An 18,041-nucleotide genomic window follows, 5' to 3' on the forward strand; every position below is an offset into this window, starting at 1 on the left:
ACATGTTACAATAATAATATGTATGCACATTAATCTCATAGCACATGCGGAGATGGAGTTTGCTGCATTTATTGTGAATTGAGCCGCTGAAAACACTGAACACACAGTCAGAGCTGCTGCCGTGTAAATGAACACAGTGCTGCGCATTGAACTATACAGACTATACAGTTATTTAATGGCAGCCTTTGATTTGATAATCGTATGCTCTATTGCGATTATCATTTATTTTCATTTTAGATTTGATATAATTCATTATTAAGTTTTCATATACTTACAAACCCCTTTTGGGAAACCCTGTTCAAGACTATATTAGAAACTTGGCAGATTTTTCTTGTACTCCGCTAAGCCTCAATAGTCATGTCACATGACTATGGCCTCTACACACCACGGCCCGTCCAAGTGACATGCATGGCAAAACAAGGTGGATCAGGCCCTTAGAAGAGCAACTGGTGTGGAGTTGGAGCCACACATGCCCTTATACGTCCTCCAGGTTTTGCCCAACGCTGTTTCTTCAAGATGAAAAACAGGCTTTGTTGTAATGGCAGTCATGGTTCAAAGGAGAGAGAGAATGAGAAATAGTGGCTTATGAAAGCATGGAGGAAAGAAAAATCTGGCTGACGTTCACATTTCAAGTCTATGAATTTACAACGATGATAGTGATTGAGTTATGATTGTTTTGATTGTTACAATGTGGTACAAAACATATTTTTCTTTGATCGTGGTTTATAGGATGTGTTTATCATAACCAAACATTAGTGACCTTTCAAACCATCCCAAAAAAAGCAGAGGAAGAGATTGTCTTTTATTTGCCCTCAAAAGAGCCTCATCCAAAACACTGCTACATTCTTATCCACAATAATTGGCCTTGCGTCAACATTTCATTCAAGGCGGGTTGAGATAAATTCGATGAACCCTCGAATCTCTTTATAGTCAAAGCAGCACCGGATCCTCCCCTTTCTCATTGTTTTTAAGCGACTCCTCCGGAAATAGGGCTCAGGAAATGAAGACGCCATTTTAAACACATGATTATGAAAACATGCCGCCTGTCCCGTTACAGGTGGGGGTGAGCTTGGGTTTCAAAGGCACTGGTGGAGGGAAACACTCCAAGAGCCGGAAAAGGAAAAACACAAACAAAACTTTGAAGCAGCCAGGCCGCTTGAATGCACTAGGCCTGGGATTACGTTTCACGCCCCCCTGTTTATGAAGGTCCCAAGAAGGCGGGTGCGTCTCCGTCCAGCCTGCACTGGCGTTCTGCATCGCTTCACCTTCTGTGGAAGACAGACACCAGAAAGAGAAGAAAGAGGAGGCGCATTCCAATCTGCAGGGTTGAGCATTCATGAGACGTGCCTCAGATAGGTGTGCCAGATACTATTCATGTAGGAGAGAGAGAGAGAGAGAGAGAGATGATGGACTCCAAGGATTCATAGATGAGGAATCTCTGATGAAGAGGAACCCTCGGGGAAGAATAAATCATGATGAGTAAAATTAGTTTGGCACATTTTGACAATTCAAAAACATGCTGAATGTATTGTTCTCAATCATTCAGTACTAAATAACAGTGCTTATACAGGCCAATTCACACTGCATCGACAGATGCAGACCAACGCCGACAGTCACCAGACTACTGCACGTCACTTCTCAGACAGTCTAAATCAGATTCAGCTTGTTCAGTCGATGAAAATGAGCTCTGACAGACGCTAACAGACTAATCCGACAAAACCCGACGAAAGGTCTGTTGCAGTCTGTCAGTGGGGCGTGAATAGGCTTTATTACACATCTGTCCAGTAATAAAAATTCAGTGCATCAATTACAGAACTTAAAGGCACAATATGTAATTTTCGTTAGAGGTCGCTTATTCAAAACAAAGGCGTGAGCTTGGGTTCATGGGAGTTGTTGTCTTCACCACCTCAGCCAATGGAAAGGAATCCAACAGACTCGGGCAAAAATCATGTTCATGGATGAGCTATTGTATTAAATTTGAACAAGGCCGACTGAAGCGACTGGTAATGATAGACACCTGCTAATAAAAGCCCAGGCTCATTCGAAAAACGTACTGTACCTGTGGCAACATTTTTGCAAAACGCAAATTATGACTTTTATTATGAATTGGAGTCGGCCGCTCCCGATTTTTTCGTTGTGTATGTGGGGTAACGCAGTGCTGTTTTACATGGTTAAAATAAAAATAATCATACTTAATTCATTTGAGTGTGTTGAAAGTTTCGCTCGTGGCTGGTATGTGAGAGTTGTTGCAGTAATCTAGATTGTATGATGGAGAAAGCTCTCTCTGATTATGCTATGTTAGCCACTTGACAAAATTGTCTCTGAAACATGGTAAAAACATGGTACTCGTGGTAAATCAACAAGTGATTCAAACAAACAACACAAACAAAGTGTTGAGCTTTTCATCAATGATTCGTTTTCTGTCAATAAAGGTATCCAAACAGTTGCTCACCTATCTAATAAAACACATAATATATTAAAGTGTCTTTGGTGTTTCCATGGTTTTCACGAAAGTAATACTGGAAATCAAGAGAAACGCAGATATGACGTCATTGACAGGTGATGCACGGACTCTTTTAACCGTGTCCTGGTTAAAATGGCTGACTTCTCTTAATTTAAACACTGTTGGAAACGTTTGGAATAATGTAAGTACAACAAAATATATAACATTGTTGTAGTGATTTTTGGATATTTTAATCAAAAAATCGTACATATTGTGCCTTTAATATTTGATTATGATGACTATAATAATACTCTGTGTGTAGGCCCTTGGAAAATTTGAATATTGCAAAATGTATACTGTTGGGTTCTGATTTCCTCATTATTGATTTGAGTAAAGCAGGGTAATTATAACAAAAAAGTTACAAAAAATTTGATTACATTAAATTTAAAATGAACACTTTTAATAAAATAAATATTAACAAATATGATATAAAAAAATTAAACTTATTTTATTTCAGCTTGTTGCCAAGGCAGTATTTCTCATTTTTGTTTAGTTTCACTAAAGACTAAAACTTAATCAAATCTATGTACATATTTAACTTCAACTAAAATTAAAATTAAAACATAAAATATAAAAATAAAAACAAAATATTAACAAAAACTAATAGCATATCAGTTTTACTAAAATAACTTGTACTTTATCACAGAATATTTAGAGAATATACCAAGCAACTCATGAAGATTATTTGTTCATTAATAACTTTATCTTTAAACTTGTATTTGTCCCCGTAGGGCAATTAGTTCTGCAGAAAGACATAGACACAGGACAGACACAAAGGCACAAATACAAGACCGAAATACATAAAATACTCAATGTTACAGGCTCTGGTTGTACAACAAAAGAATTGAGAAGATAAATAAATAAATAAATAGGCCTAAGTGCTACAGAATAAAGTGCTCCATTTCTGGAATAGATAAATAAATAAATAAATAGGCCTCCAATTCGACAGCCATATGTTAAAAAGAAACATCTGACAATGTTCATCATAAAAATAATATAGCAACACAGGGGAACATTTCCATAACAATCACCATTCCATCAACAACATCATCAGCATCAATCAATACTATACATGTTATAACAACCCCATCACTATATAATTGTTAGTTGTCTATCTACACCTCTGGGTTGAGTTTAGAAAAGAGATGGCAGTCGGAACGAATGAGTACCTGTATCTATTGCTCTTTAATGGAGGTAATCTAAACCGAGACCCAGAAGGTAAGATCTGAAACTCTAAATGAAGGGGGTGGGAACTATCAGAAATAACTGATTTGGCCTTCCTAATTACCTGTCTGTTATACAGGTCAGTGAGGCTACACTGCTGGACACCTAGAATTTTACTGCTGATCTTCACTATATTGGAAAGAGCAGTTTTGGTCTTGACAGTGAGATTACCATACCAGCAAATTACTGAGAATGTTAATACAGACTCAGTGTATGATTTATAAAAAAGGGCCATGAGGGTCTTATCGACACGAAACTTTGACAGTTTGCGAAGGCAAAACAGTCTTTGTTGGCCTTATTTGCAGAGCATCTCAGTGTTGGAATTAAAATGTAACTTATTGTCGATCAAATTGCCGAGATACTTGTACGTTTCTACGAATTCCACCATCTGCCTATTGATAGTAGTGTTCTGTGGAGTTGATGACTTACGCCTAAAATCAATCAGCGTATCCTTTGTCTTTTCTACATTTAATTTAAGGAATGCCCTATCACACCAGAGCACAAAATCTTCAACAACAGGACCATGATCACTTTCCTCAGAGGAGAGGAGACTGACAATAGCAGAATCCTCTGTAAATTTTAAAATGTGTCTATTTTCATACTGGCTGCGGCAATCATCAGTATAAAGAATATAAAGGAGTGGTGAGGGGACACACCCCTGAGGAGACCCCGTGGATGATGACATCTCCTCCGACAAGCAACCATTCACCCTTACTCTCTGAGTTCTATCAGTTAAAAAGTCAAGAATCCATCCCACAATGTTAAAATCCAGGTCAAAGTTCTTTAAGAGCTTATCAACTAAAATATGTGGCTGGATTGTATTAAAAGCAGATGAAAAATCAACAAATAAAATCCTTGCATGTGTTTTACTACCTTCGAGGTGTTTGAATAACAAATTTAACAGAGTAGTAGTGGCATCATCTACCCCTCGCTTAGCCCTATAAGCAAACTGTAGTGGATCAAGGAGATTCTCTGTTTTTGTGAGAACTTTTTTAACCAATTTTTGAAACACTTCATAACTAAGGAGGTCAGAGCAACCGGCCTAAAGTCATTTAATACCTTTGGATGATTATGTTTGGCCACTGGAAAATATAATGAAAAACTGGGCCTAATTGCTCTCCACAAGAGATGAGCAGGCGACTCCCTATGTTGTCAGGCCCAGGGCTTTTTCCCGTTCTGGAGTGTTTAAACATATTGACCACCGCTTTTTCATCGAAGAAGGGGACAAAACCATTTACAGATAGATGGGATTTCTGTTCTAGAATGACATTCCTAGAATTTGAGGTATCAAACCTCAAATAAAACTTTAGTTCTGTTGCAAGTAGATTGTTACTACTAAAGCCTTCCAACACAACCTTAACATTCTTTTCTCTCCTGGTGCCGATAACAGTTTTCATACCATCCCAGGCTGAACGTAGACTTCTTCCACCAAAGTCTTTCTCTATTTTTTCTTTGTAACCCAGCTTTACTCTCCTTATTTCAATTTTTATTTCCTTTTTCAACTTGTTAAATTCTAAAAAGTTACCTTCCCTAAATGCCTGCCTCTTTCTGTTTAATAGCAGCTTAAGTGATTTTCTTACCCATGGCTTATTATTTGGATATACCTGTGCAATTTTATCAGGAATTACATTATCAACACAGTAAGAAACATAACAGCTGACAACATCTGTAAGATCACTTATGTTGGTACAATATAAAGTTGATTTTGTGACTCGGCTCGATTTAAATATGGTAATTATCACCATATACTTGACATACATATACAATTATTTATATTACGCATATTCAAGTCTACTCAAGTTTGTATTATTGAATCAATGATCCAAAAATAAATTTTGAGACTGTGAATGTAAAGCCTGATTTATTTTTTGTCAATATTCAAAATGCAAATAGTCTCTCCACTTAAATTTATATCTTCAGTATATTTTTGGTAGTAATGTTGAATCTTTCCAGAGTAATTGTATCGGATCGGATTGAATCAATGCCTCATGATCATAAACTAAAGAATTTTGAAACTATTTCAAATGTCTGTTTTGTGTTTTGTGTTTCTTGTCGTGCTGCTTGGAATAAAGCGTCCTGATATTTGAAGGGCTTATTAATTTGTAGCATTTTGTAGATCCCTCATCACTGAAATGGCCAAGATTTTGTACCCCTGGAGATATCTGGAAACACCCCAAGGAGTTGAACTGTAATGTGAGGTTTGGGCCCCAGAACTCTTCATTTTGCCCGACTTCATAAGCCGATTATGTGTCATTTCGCTTTAATAGATTCCTCATAGACGTCTCGCGCTTCTTGTGCGGTGGAGGGAAAGAAGAAAGCCTGTGTGCTACATGCCTCATCGGCGGTCTGGTTGCTCGTCCTTTCACGGTGTGAATGGGGTTTTGGCTCTTTGTTGTTTTTTTTGGTCCGCTGCAGCCCGCGTAGGCATTTATGTGCTGTAACGGTCACGCTAGTATCCTAGAGCTACAACCAAAAAAACCTGCTTTTGGTTATTTTAGCTTTAAAGAGCAGCTCCTGCCCCTTGTTCCTGCTTCATTGTCCCAAATGCACGATTGCAAACTCCATCGTGTTTGCGCAACTGGAAAGACGAGTCAGGAATGGGGCCTCTTGAACATAGAGCTTCTATACGTTGAGCTAAAGCCGGACCATTCTCACGGATCTCAAAACCATCTCATCTTCAACCTAGGACACTTGAAAACGCAGGACAAGAGAGGATAGCGGCAGCAAAGGAATGAGGTCCGGGAGACCTGAAAAGGACTGGGGCATTTGTCCCTGATTAGCACCATAGTAAGGGAGGACATTTTTGCTGTGAAAAGAAAGCTTATAGCTCATTATGAGCTGGCAGGGATTAAGCTTGTACTTCCATTGTTATCAGAGAAGGAACCAAAGGTCTGTCACAGAGGGAGGTGCCTCACTCCTTTGAGCGTATGTCTGCACACCTATCCAGAGTTTCCACTCTTTTAAAGATCTAAAATAGCTTTTTCTTTCCTCTGTAGTTGGTAGCTAGTGTAGTGGAAGAATCCTCTCTCATTAGACATAGTCTTTATCCGCTTGCTTGCGGGCTTTTGTGAGTCCGGCCATTGAATGCCAGGCCTCGCCTCCATAGTCATGCAACCTGTAAGAAATGAAACAAGTAGAGTGAGGTCAGAGAGAATAGATTCACCAATTAGTTTAAAAGTGTTTGAGGAGAGGACACGGCGTCTGTAGTTTGTAGTCCCTTTGAAGTCTTCGCAATCTTTTGTTGAGTTTATTCCACTCTTCCATTGGAGTGCGCTGCTTTTTGGTTTTGTTTTGATCATTGTATGTTTTGCCTTTAGAAACGTCGTAATGATGCTTTCGCTTTGATCGTGAAGTAGAACTTGAGGACTTTTTGTAACGTTTGTAACGCATTGCTGTTCCTGTAAAGTACTTCTATAGTTCACCTGTATTATTTGTGTTTCTACATAACAGGTGGTGAAATGTAATTATCATAATAGCCAACCCCTAGTCGTGACAACTCTCATTGTCTACTGTCATACAATCCCAAACCCTTCCCTAGCAACTGTCCAGAGCTGAGACGAGCTGTTTTAAGTCTTTTAAACAAGGGGTGGGAAATGGACCGATGTAGTTCATGTATTATAATATTAGTTGTAATATTGGCCTGGTTTCACAGTCAGGGCTTACATTAAGCCAGGATTAGGCCTTAGTTCATTAGGACATTTATAGCTTTTATAAACATGCCTTAGAAAAACAAAACATTAGCCTATTGGTGTGCATCTTGAGTAAAAAAACAGTGGCACTGATCTGATACAATTTAAAATATGTCAGAGCATGTTGCTTTCATTTAAAACAGCTCAATAATGCATTTTAGTCTGGGACTAGGCTTAAGCGTTGTCTTTGAAACCGGGGGTTTGTCTTTTTTGTGTTTGATGTGGAAGTATATGCATTGTCATTATTGTACGTATAGTGAGACCAAAGATCCATATTCAGCTAAAGCTGCATAATAAAGTTTTAAGGTTTGCTAAGCAGCAAAACCCTGAGCTCTTGGCTTTAATATTCAAATGTCATTCAGTTGTTTCAGTCTCATTGCCAATGTTGATGTTGAAAATCTGTTTAAAAGTCATATTTAAATATTTAAATCAATCAAACCCGTCACTGACATTAGCAACCTGAGACGGACGCCTGCAGTAAGTTTGATGAATGACTGTAATTAAGTTTGGATCAAAAGCAGTTTTTCACACTCTTTTTTGTTTCGAGTCCATAAACAACACACTGACAGTTTACTCAAAGGATTCCTTAAATGTGTTAACAAAAAGAGACTTGTGTAGTTAAATTTACCGTTGGTGGAATGAAGCCAGTGCCGCCAACATTTCCCTTTTTTTAAGGTGTGCTTTGATGTGGTCTGAAACCCCTCACTGTATTATGTTCAATTTAAGTGTGATCGCACTGGAACTCACAGTACAAGTCTGTTCGAGAAAGAGAGAGAGAGGAGGGGTTGAAAAAACACTGGACATGTGTTGTTGATAGGGAGAAACTCCACAGATTTGGCACCATATCTTTATCTATCAACTCCTCTCGACAGCCTCAAAGATGACGAGGTGTTGCTGCAGCCTATCGCTGAAAGTATGTGTTGACTGACAGCATCAAGCACAACTATTTCTGCCATTTTTACATGCATGAAACAACATTTTCAAGTTTGCACCGTGGCTTCAATTTATGTATTGGAGGAAGAAATAGTGTTCACACAATTGATCTTGCTTTCCAAGAGCCTGCAAACACAAGCATTAGATTAAATGAAATAAGAGGATGGAGTGGCTTTCTAAATGCAATTCCAAAGCTTTATTTTACCTCAGGCATGTATAGCATAATATTAATATTACCGTTTTCCTGGAAACAGATGTAACAAACTTTTACTTTTAGATTTCCTTGCTTTATCATTGAAATGCAGTTTGTTTCCAAGCAACTTTTAGTTTCCTGTTTGTTTGATTTTAATTTAGCCAGTGAGTAACTGACACCCAACGTCTTGCTCCTTTAAGGGCCTTTTTTTATTTCAAAATAATTTGGGCGGAACAGAGGCCAGTTCAAAGTGCAGGGGAGGAGGTGTCTGTTTCAAAGAGAGTGCCGCGTGATCAATATGTGAGATATGTTAATTCGGTAAAGCTCCGTCCTGTCCTTGATGTTTGCTAGAGTTACAGGCAGGCAGCTGGAACGCCGAGGGTGGACAGTAGAAGCGGGGTCCTGTGCCAACCCCCTGGAAACATACCACGAATCCTCTTCAGCATCTTCCATACAAACTTGTTTTTGTCTTGACAGCTCAGCATGGAGAGAAGCCATTAAGCGGCTTTCAACCTGGCAGTGCGGAGAATGGAAGCCAGCTTGCTCCTGTCAATTCAAAGGGATGTTTTATGGATGTGTTTTAGAGCCATTCTAAAGTTTCTTAAGGACTTTTAGTTCCCCCGCTAAATTAGTGTACAAACACCAGAGCTTTGGACTCGAGATGGGACGTCTTTATCTCTCCCAGCATGCCACAGTGGAGGCTTTCTTGTTGCTAAAAGCTTGTTCTGTAAGGAGTAACACAATGGATGCTTCTTTGAATGGGCTGTGGTGTGGGTGTAAGCTTGTCCTTCTACAGCTCATACCGTGACCATCCCACATAGTTCAGCAGTCCATCCATACCGATGGAAAGCTGGAAATTATTCGGATTTCATTTTCCGTGGCATATAAATGAAGTGTGAACATGATATAAAGCAGACGCTGAATACCGGCATGAGGAGAATGTGCTGTCCAACTGGTGTGGCGTGCTGAGGCTGGCAAAGAGCGAATCAGTTACTACAGATGCACAGAAGCTAAAATTATATTAGAAATGTCTGTAATAATATTATTCAAGTTCATTTAGAAGAGGAACATTGCAGATATCCTGTAAACCACAATGCAGTGCACTTGACTTGATCTTCCATATCAACAGTGATGATTGAACATATAGATGAATAGATTGATGATTGGTGATGAGTGTGATTTTTATTTTGATCAAGTCTCCAGATGCTGTTATATAAAATTTTAACCACATTTTACAATAGCTATATGTGACCAATAAATTCAAACAATAGATTATTAGCTATTATTACCAGGACTATGCGATATGGGCAAAAAAAAAATACAATCACAATTTTTTGATTAATATTGCAATTTAGATTTTAATCACGATTTTGAAATAATATTTCCTTACCTACACACACTTGTCTGTATAATTTTTTGGAAGCCGGCTTTATTGATGACATTTGCGGGCACCATATCTTTGCATAAATAACACGTTGTATATATAATACAGTTATTTCTTTGTGCCTTTTTTTTACTTGCCCTCTTTTGCCGCAACGGTAGTTTGACTGGTCTTGCAAATGACCTGGGTCGATGATACATTATCTCTCCTGTATCAAAAATATTCCCAAACCACAAATGTTTTTTGGGTTATTTTCTCATCCTGCCCTGAATTCACCTTTCCTTCTGTGCATTCTTGCATGTCTATTTATGTAAATTTATGTAAATAGTTTATATTTGCAAACCTATTTACCTGCATGTTTCCAGGTGAAACAGGATTATTTGATTTGATTATCTGAATTGACACCCAAAAGTTTAAGTTCTAAAAATGTGCACAGTTTCGAGCAAGGGCTCAAGCACGTTTTCTAGCTCTGTTTGTTCTCCCACCCCACAGCACAGGCTGTAAAGCAGGTTTCTCTTTGTCCTATCACAGGTGGCCGCAATTACCTCTGAGCCCACAAATCGTATCCTATCAAACTTCTGTTGTTACAAGCCACTCTAGAGCTCTGCACACATTTAGAGTTTCAACAAAATGTCCATGTTGACACACATGCACGCACAGAAATTGAGGTTTCAGTTTGCTCTACATTGTGATGCAATCACATGTATTGGGTTGTATTTGTGGGCCAGGGCCCTTTAATGTGGAAAGTGTGGAAGATTTGTTAGTTCAAACCTTAGTTCCCAAACATTCTCTCATTTGCTCAAATGTTTTAGCTTGACAGATCTGATGTCTCATTTTGTGCAGAGAGAGCAAATAAACCACAATTGAACTGTTTGTGTTTCTTTTATAGTGTTCAGTTCCAGGGTTTGCGCAAATGTATTACTTTAAATGCAACGCATGATGAATAATGGCAAAAGTTCTACAGTTTTCTTGTTGTTTTAAATGGGTAAAAAGTACTTGAGTAATTGTACTTCAGTAATAAAGGCAGGGTAGGTAGGAATTGTATAAAAAACTTTTTTCAAAAGTTGTTTAAACTTTCTTTATGTCAATACATAATTAAAATGTAAGTACTCTGAAAAAGAGAGTATACAAATCGAGTGACTCTAGACCTTTTAATCTGCAATAAACACAGCTACTTATTTCCATTCGGGACGAATGAAATGATTGGTCGGGTCGACTGTCACTCTCCCTCGCTACCATGGCAACCACCCCTGCATGCGTGCGCACCCGTTTGACTTGAAGAGGGGAAGAGGCACGGATCGCAAGGAAGAATCACAATAATGGCAGAGAAAGAGCAGTCACAATTCCCAGTACCTGCATAAAAAGTCAGCGAAGGCAAACAAGGCAAAAAAAAAAGGAACTAGTAAGGTAGAAAGGTAGGCTACTACTTGTCACCGGAGTGTAACGTTAGTCCTCTTCAGAGCCAACAGTGCTTTCATCGTGGAAGTGCTTACATGCAAAACACCGTATATGTTATGAATCTTACATGAAATTCACCTTCATCACAGTGTAACTGATGGTAATGGTAAAATGTGTATCAATGCAACCTGTTTTTAGCTTTGCCTAAAAGCTCGTTCTAGCGTTCTAGTTCTAGCTCGTTACCGAATCAAACTCAATATATTTTAAACTTTACCCGTATCGATATGCTAGCTTGATAGTGAGTACTAACAGCCATGTTAGTTGTTTATATTCATAATGATAAAGTTAGGTATTTTATTACATGTGATTCTGACATGATGTCACTACATGCACTGCGCTCCTCTCCTCCGCTTGGCACTGGCAAACGCGTCCTCCAGCTGCAGACGTCGGCATCGCGCGTTCATGTGTTTTGGGGAGGGGGTGGGAGCGAATGGAATAAGTAGCTGTGTTTATTGCAGTCCTGAAAGGACTACAGGCACTCGATTTTTATACTCTCTTTTTCAGAGTACTTACATTTTAATTATGTATCGATATATAAAGAAAGTTTAAACAAATTTGGATTTTTTTTTTTTTTTGAAAATTCCTGCCTACCCTACCTTTAAGTATTATTTTGGTGAAATTTGTCCTTGAATACATTTGAAATGTAAGACTTGCACTCCTTGCAATTTCATTTAGTATAACAAATACATTTCAAACGCATTTCAAATGTAGATTTCTTTGGATTTAAGTGAAAGTTATGATTTAATTAGCCTGCTAGTTCAGTGTGTGTGTGTGTGTGTGTGTGTGTGTGTGTGTGTGTGTGTGTGTGTGTGTGTGTGTGTGTGTGTGTGTGTGAGTCTTACATTTCAAATGTAAACTTTCCTCAAAAAACAAAACACACACACACACATACACATGTGTGTGTGTTTTGTTTTTTGAGGAAAGTTTACATTTGAAATGTAAGACTTGCACTCCTTGCAATTTCATTTAGTATAACATATACATTTCAAATGTAAACTTTCCTCAAAAAAAAAACAAAAAAAACCCCACAATCTTACCTGAACTAGCAAGCTAATTAAATCATAACTTTCACTAAAATCCAAAGAAATCCATTTTAAGACAAAGGGTTCAATTTGTTGTATATTATAGAGATTTACAATGTCTGGACAAATAAAATGTATCCACCAATTACCTACAAATTTACTTAAGTAAAACTAAATGTGGAAAACCTTTTCAAGATTTTTTTTAGGGTATAATTGAGTGTAATTTTGACACCCGTTTTTATAGCACACTAGAAGTTTTTATGAATTCAGTCAGTGAAGAGATTGTTTTGTTATTTATATTTCTGTAATATATTTAATTCCACAAATTGCCAATGTACGACAACGCCCAGGTCTTACTTGACATTTTCCTTTTGTAATGTGAATTCAGCTGGTATTCATGAAAGACCTTAGGGTAGACACAGTCTCGTCAAGGCTCTTCGCTTTTCCCTCTGCTCTGCTCCGGTAATCCTTAAAAGAGAAACGGAAACCCTTAATGCGGGGTCAGTCCTCAGCTCCGGGAACGAAGGCCTCTCTAAATCTGCCTGGTGCTCCACAGCTGAAGAATGGATTCAGGCCTGGGATTGTTAGGGATTGTGCCAAAGCAGGAATGACTGTAGATGATCAGGCTGACTCAGAAGTTGACGTTATGGAACAGGTCAACATTGAAGCTGTTGGAACAAGTCTTTGTACCTTCTGGAAACTCTCCAGATGCTGTTATATAATTTTTTAACCACATTTTGCAATAGCTATATGTGACCAATAAATTAAACTATTAGTTTGAGAGAGTTGGGTTACTTTTAGTTGAATATCTAGTTAGTTTTTTGTCTATTGGAATAATGAATCATTTAAAATAAAACGTGTAATAAGAAAGTAAATGGGTTCAATAGTGATTTGGTGTTCATAGATGCTACGACCATAATACAGCAGCTTTAACATCAAGCTGTTTGTGATGTTCAAATGAAAAAGTGAATCTTAAGTAGGGCTGGGCGATATGGAGCAAAAAATATATCTCGATATATTTTGCTATATCTCGATATACGATATATATCTCGATATCTTTACAGGAAAAATAACCCCCCAAAAACTACTGCAAAAACAAATATGCCAAATACCACAGTCTTTTTTTATTGAAGTGCAAATAGGTAGGCTGTTCATGTAGGAACAAAGTGCTTCTGCAGCATAAAAAAAAAAAAAAAATCCCTGTATACAAAAATAATAATTTAACTGTAAAATAAAGGAAGAAATAATACATATTGTACTATTTTTAATAAACCTGTATAGAAATATCATTACTAATTTTGGCAAATAAATAAAAACAAATGCCATATATCCCCCAAAAACTGCACAACTGTAGAGTAAAACATTAATTAAAAAAAAAAGTGATAAAAATGCATCTAAAAATTGACATGATTGTTACAAAATAACACTGTCTGGGGCCTCTGGGGAACTCAGAACAACTGCTAGCATAAAGTTTAAGGTAAAAATAACTGCCATTAAATTATAGTATCTGACTACTATGCAATTAGATAAACTGTTCATTCATTACATCACTTTACCTCTGTCTTTATCCACCTTTATCATCTTCTCTTCTTTTCGGCACTGTATATAGCAGAATAGGTAACTTAGGCTAATGCTAATTTATAATGTGTCATGTAAATTCGGCCATCCGTCACAATCAGGAAACTTTCAACGTGTCTAGAGCTGGCGCGAGCTGCCAGGCCCGTTTCTAGGGGAGCATGTTAAGTGTGAGTGTTAAGCGCCCTCAAACAAAAGCAATGCGGCGAGAGGCGACGCTACACAAAAAAATACCAACAACAACTGATCGCGCGCACACTGTTTCTGACGCACTTCAAGCACTCGCTGGGCGGGGAAAGATTGATGTGCCTGACCGGACTCGGGGGACTTGAATGAGACAACACGCGAGGGCGGGGGCGAGCACAGCACAGAGAAGGCAAACAAGCAAATTGGCGAAATCAGAATTAAATATAAACAATATATCGATATATACGATATGTCAAAATCCATATCGAGTTTAAAAAATATCTCGATATATCGTAAATATCGAGATATCGCCCACCCCTAATCTTAAGCTAATGTAGGCAGAATTCAATAGGTTCACTGATATAAAAACAGCTTGATATAAAAACGTTTGAGCCTGGTCACAGTTTTTCGTATTGTGAAACATCCACAAGCGAAGTCAAATACGTAGTGGCCAAAAGATACATTGGTGAGATCGAACATAAATATGCTTGGCAGGCAGTTAATCTGTCAACTTCTTAGTGTTATTCATTCTCGGGTTAGTCTGTAGTCAGTAATGTAGTAACGTCTCTGCTGTGACCACGGCCCATAAATTTTCACAGTTTAGTGCTGGCTGTTAATATAGAGCTGTGTAGCAGTAGAGTTGGTAATGGTTTCCATAAGCCCGTGCTGGAATTCAGTAAATCAAAGCCAAGGTAAAGGCTAACAGCTAGCACCCATATTGTCTCCCCTGTCAAGATTTCAGTCATGAGGGTTGTCTCCAAACCCTCTCCGGTTTCATAGCTGACTTCACCAAAGACGTAGAGGATGACAGCATAATTAGCATGTTGTGTTCAGAAACACTGTTTTGCTTTGAGCGAAGGTGGCTGCTTTGCTTCCAGAAAAACGTGGTGACTGTTCAACTTCATCGATGCAACTATTCTGATTTTTTGACAGGACTGGAGGTCATAAACTGAACATGCAAGCGCAATAAATCTTGCACACCATGGGTTTTTGCTACGCCTGAAAGACGTGGTACAGCCAAGTTGGATGTTTCATGCTTAGCGAGGGACTAGCAGGTCTTGCCAAAGTCCACAGAAACTCTTGCCAGAGAGCAAAAGAGGGTACCTGGTTTGCAACCTCACCAATGAACATTACATCTAGAAGGCCACAAACCTGGTGAAGATCCAGTGGCGCAGAGCCTTACGCTCAGATTTCCTGCAGAAAAAGCCCGTTTTCTACTGCCGTCTCCACTGCAGACATGAAAGCAAACATACTGAAGGGTTATGCAAACATCTCAGTCATACTGAGCTTGTTCAAAATTATGAACACGCCTAGATGGTCAACGTGTGAAATGTGGCACGCTACAGTGTCACTTCGCCTTAATGAAAGGGAAACAGGAGTTTGTTTGGTTTAGAAACCTGACAACCCTCATACTTCCAAGTTTTGTTGACTTTCCATGAATCAAACTCGTTTTTTCCTCAGACACCTTTATAGGCATTGGGAAGTCTTGAAGTATGTGTGCATGGTTTATGAGCTCACAGAGCGCTATATATGTTATGGAAGTTCTGAAGCAGTTTTTTAACACGCAAACTACATTTATGAATTATATTAAAATGACAAACCTAAGGGTAATCCTGAAAGCGCTGTTAAGGTGCCAATGAAAATGTATGTGCAATGGTTGCAATGAGCGTGAGCCCGACATGAACAAAAGAGCTATGTGTAGAGTGACCATACTTGAGGGTAAGAGCTATAGTAATTAAGCTGTTTGCCCAGCAATGAGCTGTTTCCCTTTGCCCAGACTGGAACCTCTCCTTCAGCAGTGTTACACCCCCACCACCCCGACAGCTTCAAAGAGCTGACAGGCCTGAAAATACCAGTCATGTGGTGAACGGATGAGCTGGGGCTGTAACTAGAGCAGAAGGGCCACAGATTTCCAGCCATAGTTTTCACTGTTCACCGCACGTGACTTTACATGTTTGCCTTGAATTTTTAACATATCTTCTAAGGTGAGGAGATTCAGTAGAACTTAAAGGGACAGTTTACCCTAAAATGAAAATGAAGTCTTCATTTACTCACCCTGGTGTTGTTCTAATGCCATATGGCCTTCTCACACTCGTCCATATAATGGCATTGAATAGCGACCAGCTTCAAGATTTTTTTTTTTTTAAAGATGCACAATTATCACAAAATTATCCCATGCGACACATGCTGTATATTCCAAGTGTTCTGGGGGTATATGATAGGGTTTGATGGAAACAGATTGTATGTATTATGTAACAAAATTAAAAAAAAAATCCTTTTGTGGTCCATAAAAGAAAGAAGGGCCTACTACATTAGAACAATATGAAGAATGAAGTAAATTCATTTTAGGGTGAACTATCCCTTTAAGATTTTAGTAAATTGCTTTGAAAACAAGCAAAGCTTTGGCTTTGGCTTTCCTCAATCTTCAAAGTGCATGTTCATCAAATTTATCTTCAGCTTTTGTAATCAAAAAATATTATTATTATTATTATTATTATTAATTTATTTTTTAATGTCCATAAATTTGCACATTTGTAAATTTTGTGTGAATGCTGACAATATCTGAGTTACCTTTAGGCCCAAAACATACTTTACACATCTACATATACTGTATGTGTACATGAGTTGTGCATGTTGCTGTGCTCTGAAATGTCAGCAGTTTGAAAAGAATCTTGTCGGCTTGTTTATAGCTAGTTAACTTGAAGGAGAACACACCCAGATTAATGACAGAAACATCTGAAGGAAACTATATCACCCCCTTGAGTACTGATGTTTCTTACCACCCCAGGTTTCACAGCGTTTCACAAGAGCGTACATTAAGCATGTTCAGCAAGACTGCATGTCTGGAGTGCGATGGCCATGGCTACTTTTGCGTAGTTGCGTAAACTATGTTTCTGACCTTATTCTGACACTCTCAAGCCTTGAAATGCAATGTCGATATTTTAAGGCTCTCAGCTACAGTATCATTTTTGCTCTCCAGTCAGTATAGAGACAGTTATATTTTGGTTTAGGCGGTTGAAGGAATGCAGCGATTTGGCTGAAGAATTATAGTAATCTGATTGATACTTCAATGAATATGAGAATAAACTCTGAGATTGCTACACATATTTGTGTTCAGAGGAGCATACTATTTTGATATGTAAATACTCAATTCTCCCTCTATTTTTCTCTCTCTCTAGATGACTCCAGTGCTGGGAGGGAAGGTGCAAGACCAGCTGGTGAAACCGAGTACTCCACTGACCTGACAGGAAAACTGGGTAAGGTGCTACAGTCCTCTGATCCCTTTTGATCTCCTTCATTCCTGGTATTTATAATTGCTGCCCAGAAAGTAACTGAAAATATGCACTACAGCTGCCAAGATGTTTCATAAGCTGCTTTTCATGAATTGTAACTTTTTTAGTTTTACATTGTATTGCAAATTTAAAGAAGTCAAGTCAAGTCAAGTCAAGTCAAGTTTATTTATATAGCGCTTTTCACAACACAGGTTGTATCAAAGCAGCTTCACAGTAATAAATTAGAACAATACATCAATGTTTGTTTCTAGTGGAACGTCTACGTTTGGTAATGCTGATCAATAGTATCGTTGATTGATTAATTCAATTAAATATCCCCAAATATCCCCAACTGAGCAAGCCAAAGGCAACAGTGGCAAGGAACCGAAAAACTCCATCAGGTGACCTAATGGAGAAAAAAAAACCTTGGGAGAACCCGGGCTCAGTCGGGGGCCAGTTCTCCTCTGGCGTTTATGAACTAGAGGTCGGATTTAACTGTAGGATTAAAAGTATTATATGAATGCCTGGCTGAAGAGATGCGTCTTTAATCTAGTTTTAAACTGGGAGAGCGAGTCTGAGCAACGAACAGTATCCGGAAGACTATT

At 38.4% G+C, this 18,041-nt stretch overlaps 1 protein-coding gene across 1 annotated transcript in view; it reads left to right on the forward strand.

The window, feature by feature from the left end:
- Nucleotides 1–18,041, forward strand: part of fgfrl1a (fibroblast growth factor receptor like 1a) — a 78,111-nt gene that overhangs the window by 42,444 nt on the left and 17,626 nt on the right. Inside the window, exon 4 of the mRNA XM_081383121.1 lies at nucleotides 17,344–17,421. Coding sequence (XP_081239247.1) covers nucleotides 17,344–17,421 — 78 coding nt within the window. The remainder of the gene's footprint in view (nucleotides 1–17,343; nucleotides 17,422–18,041) is intronic.

The sequence above is a fragment of the Scardinius erythrophthalmus genome (assembly GCF_964197995.2).
Source record: "Scardinius erythrophthalmus genome assembly, chromosome: 13".
In the NCBI taxonomy this organism is placed as follows: domain Eukaryota; kingdom Metazoa; phylum Chordata; class Actinopteri; order Cypriniformes; family Leuciscidae; genus Scardinius; species Scardinius erythrophthalmus.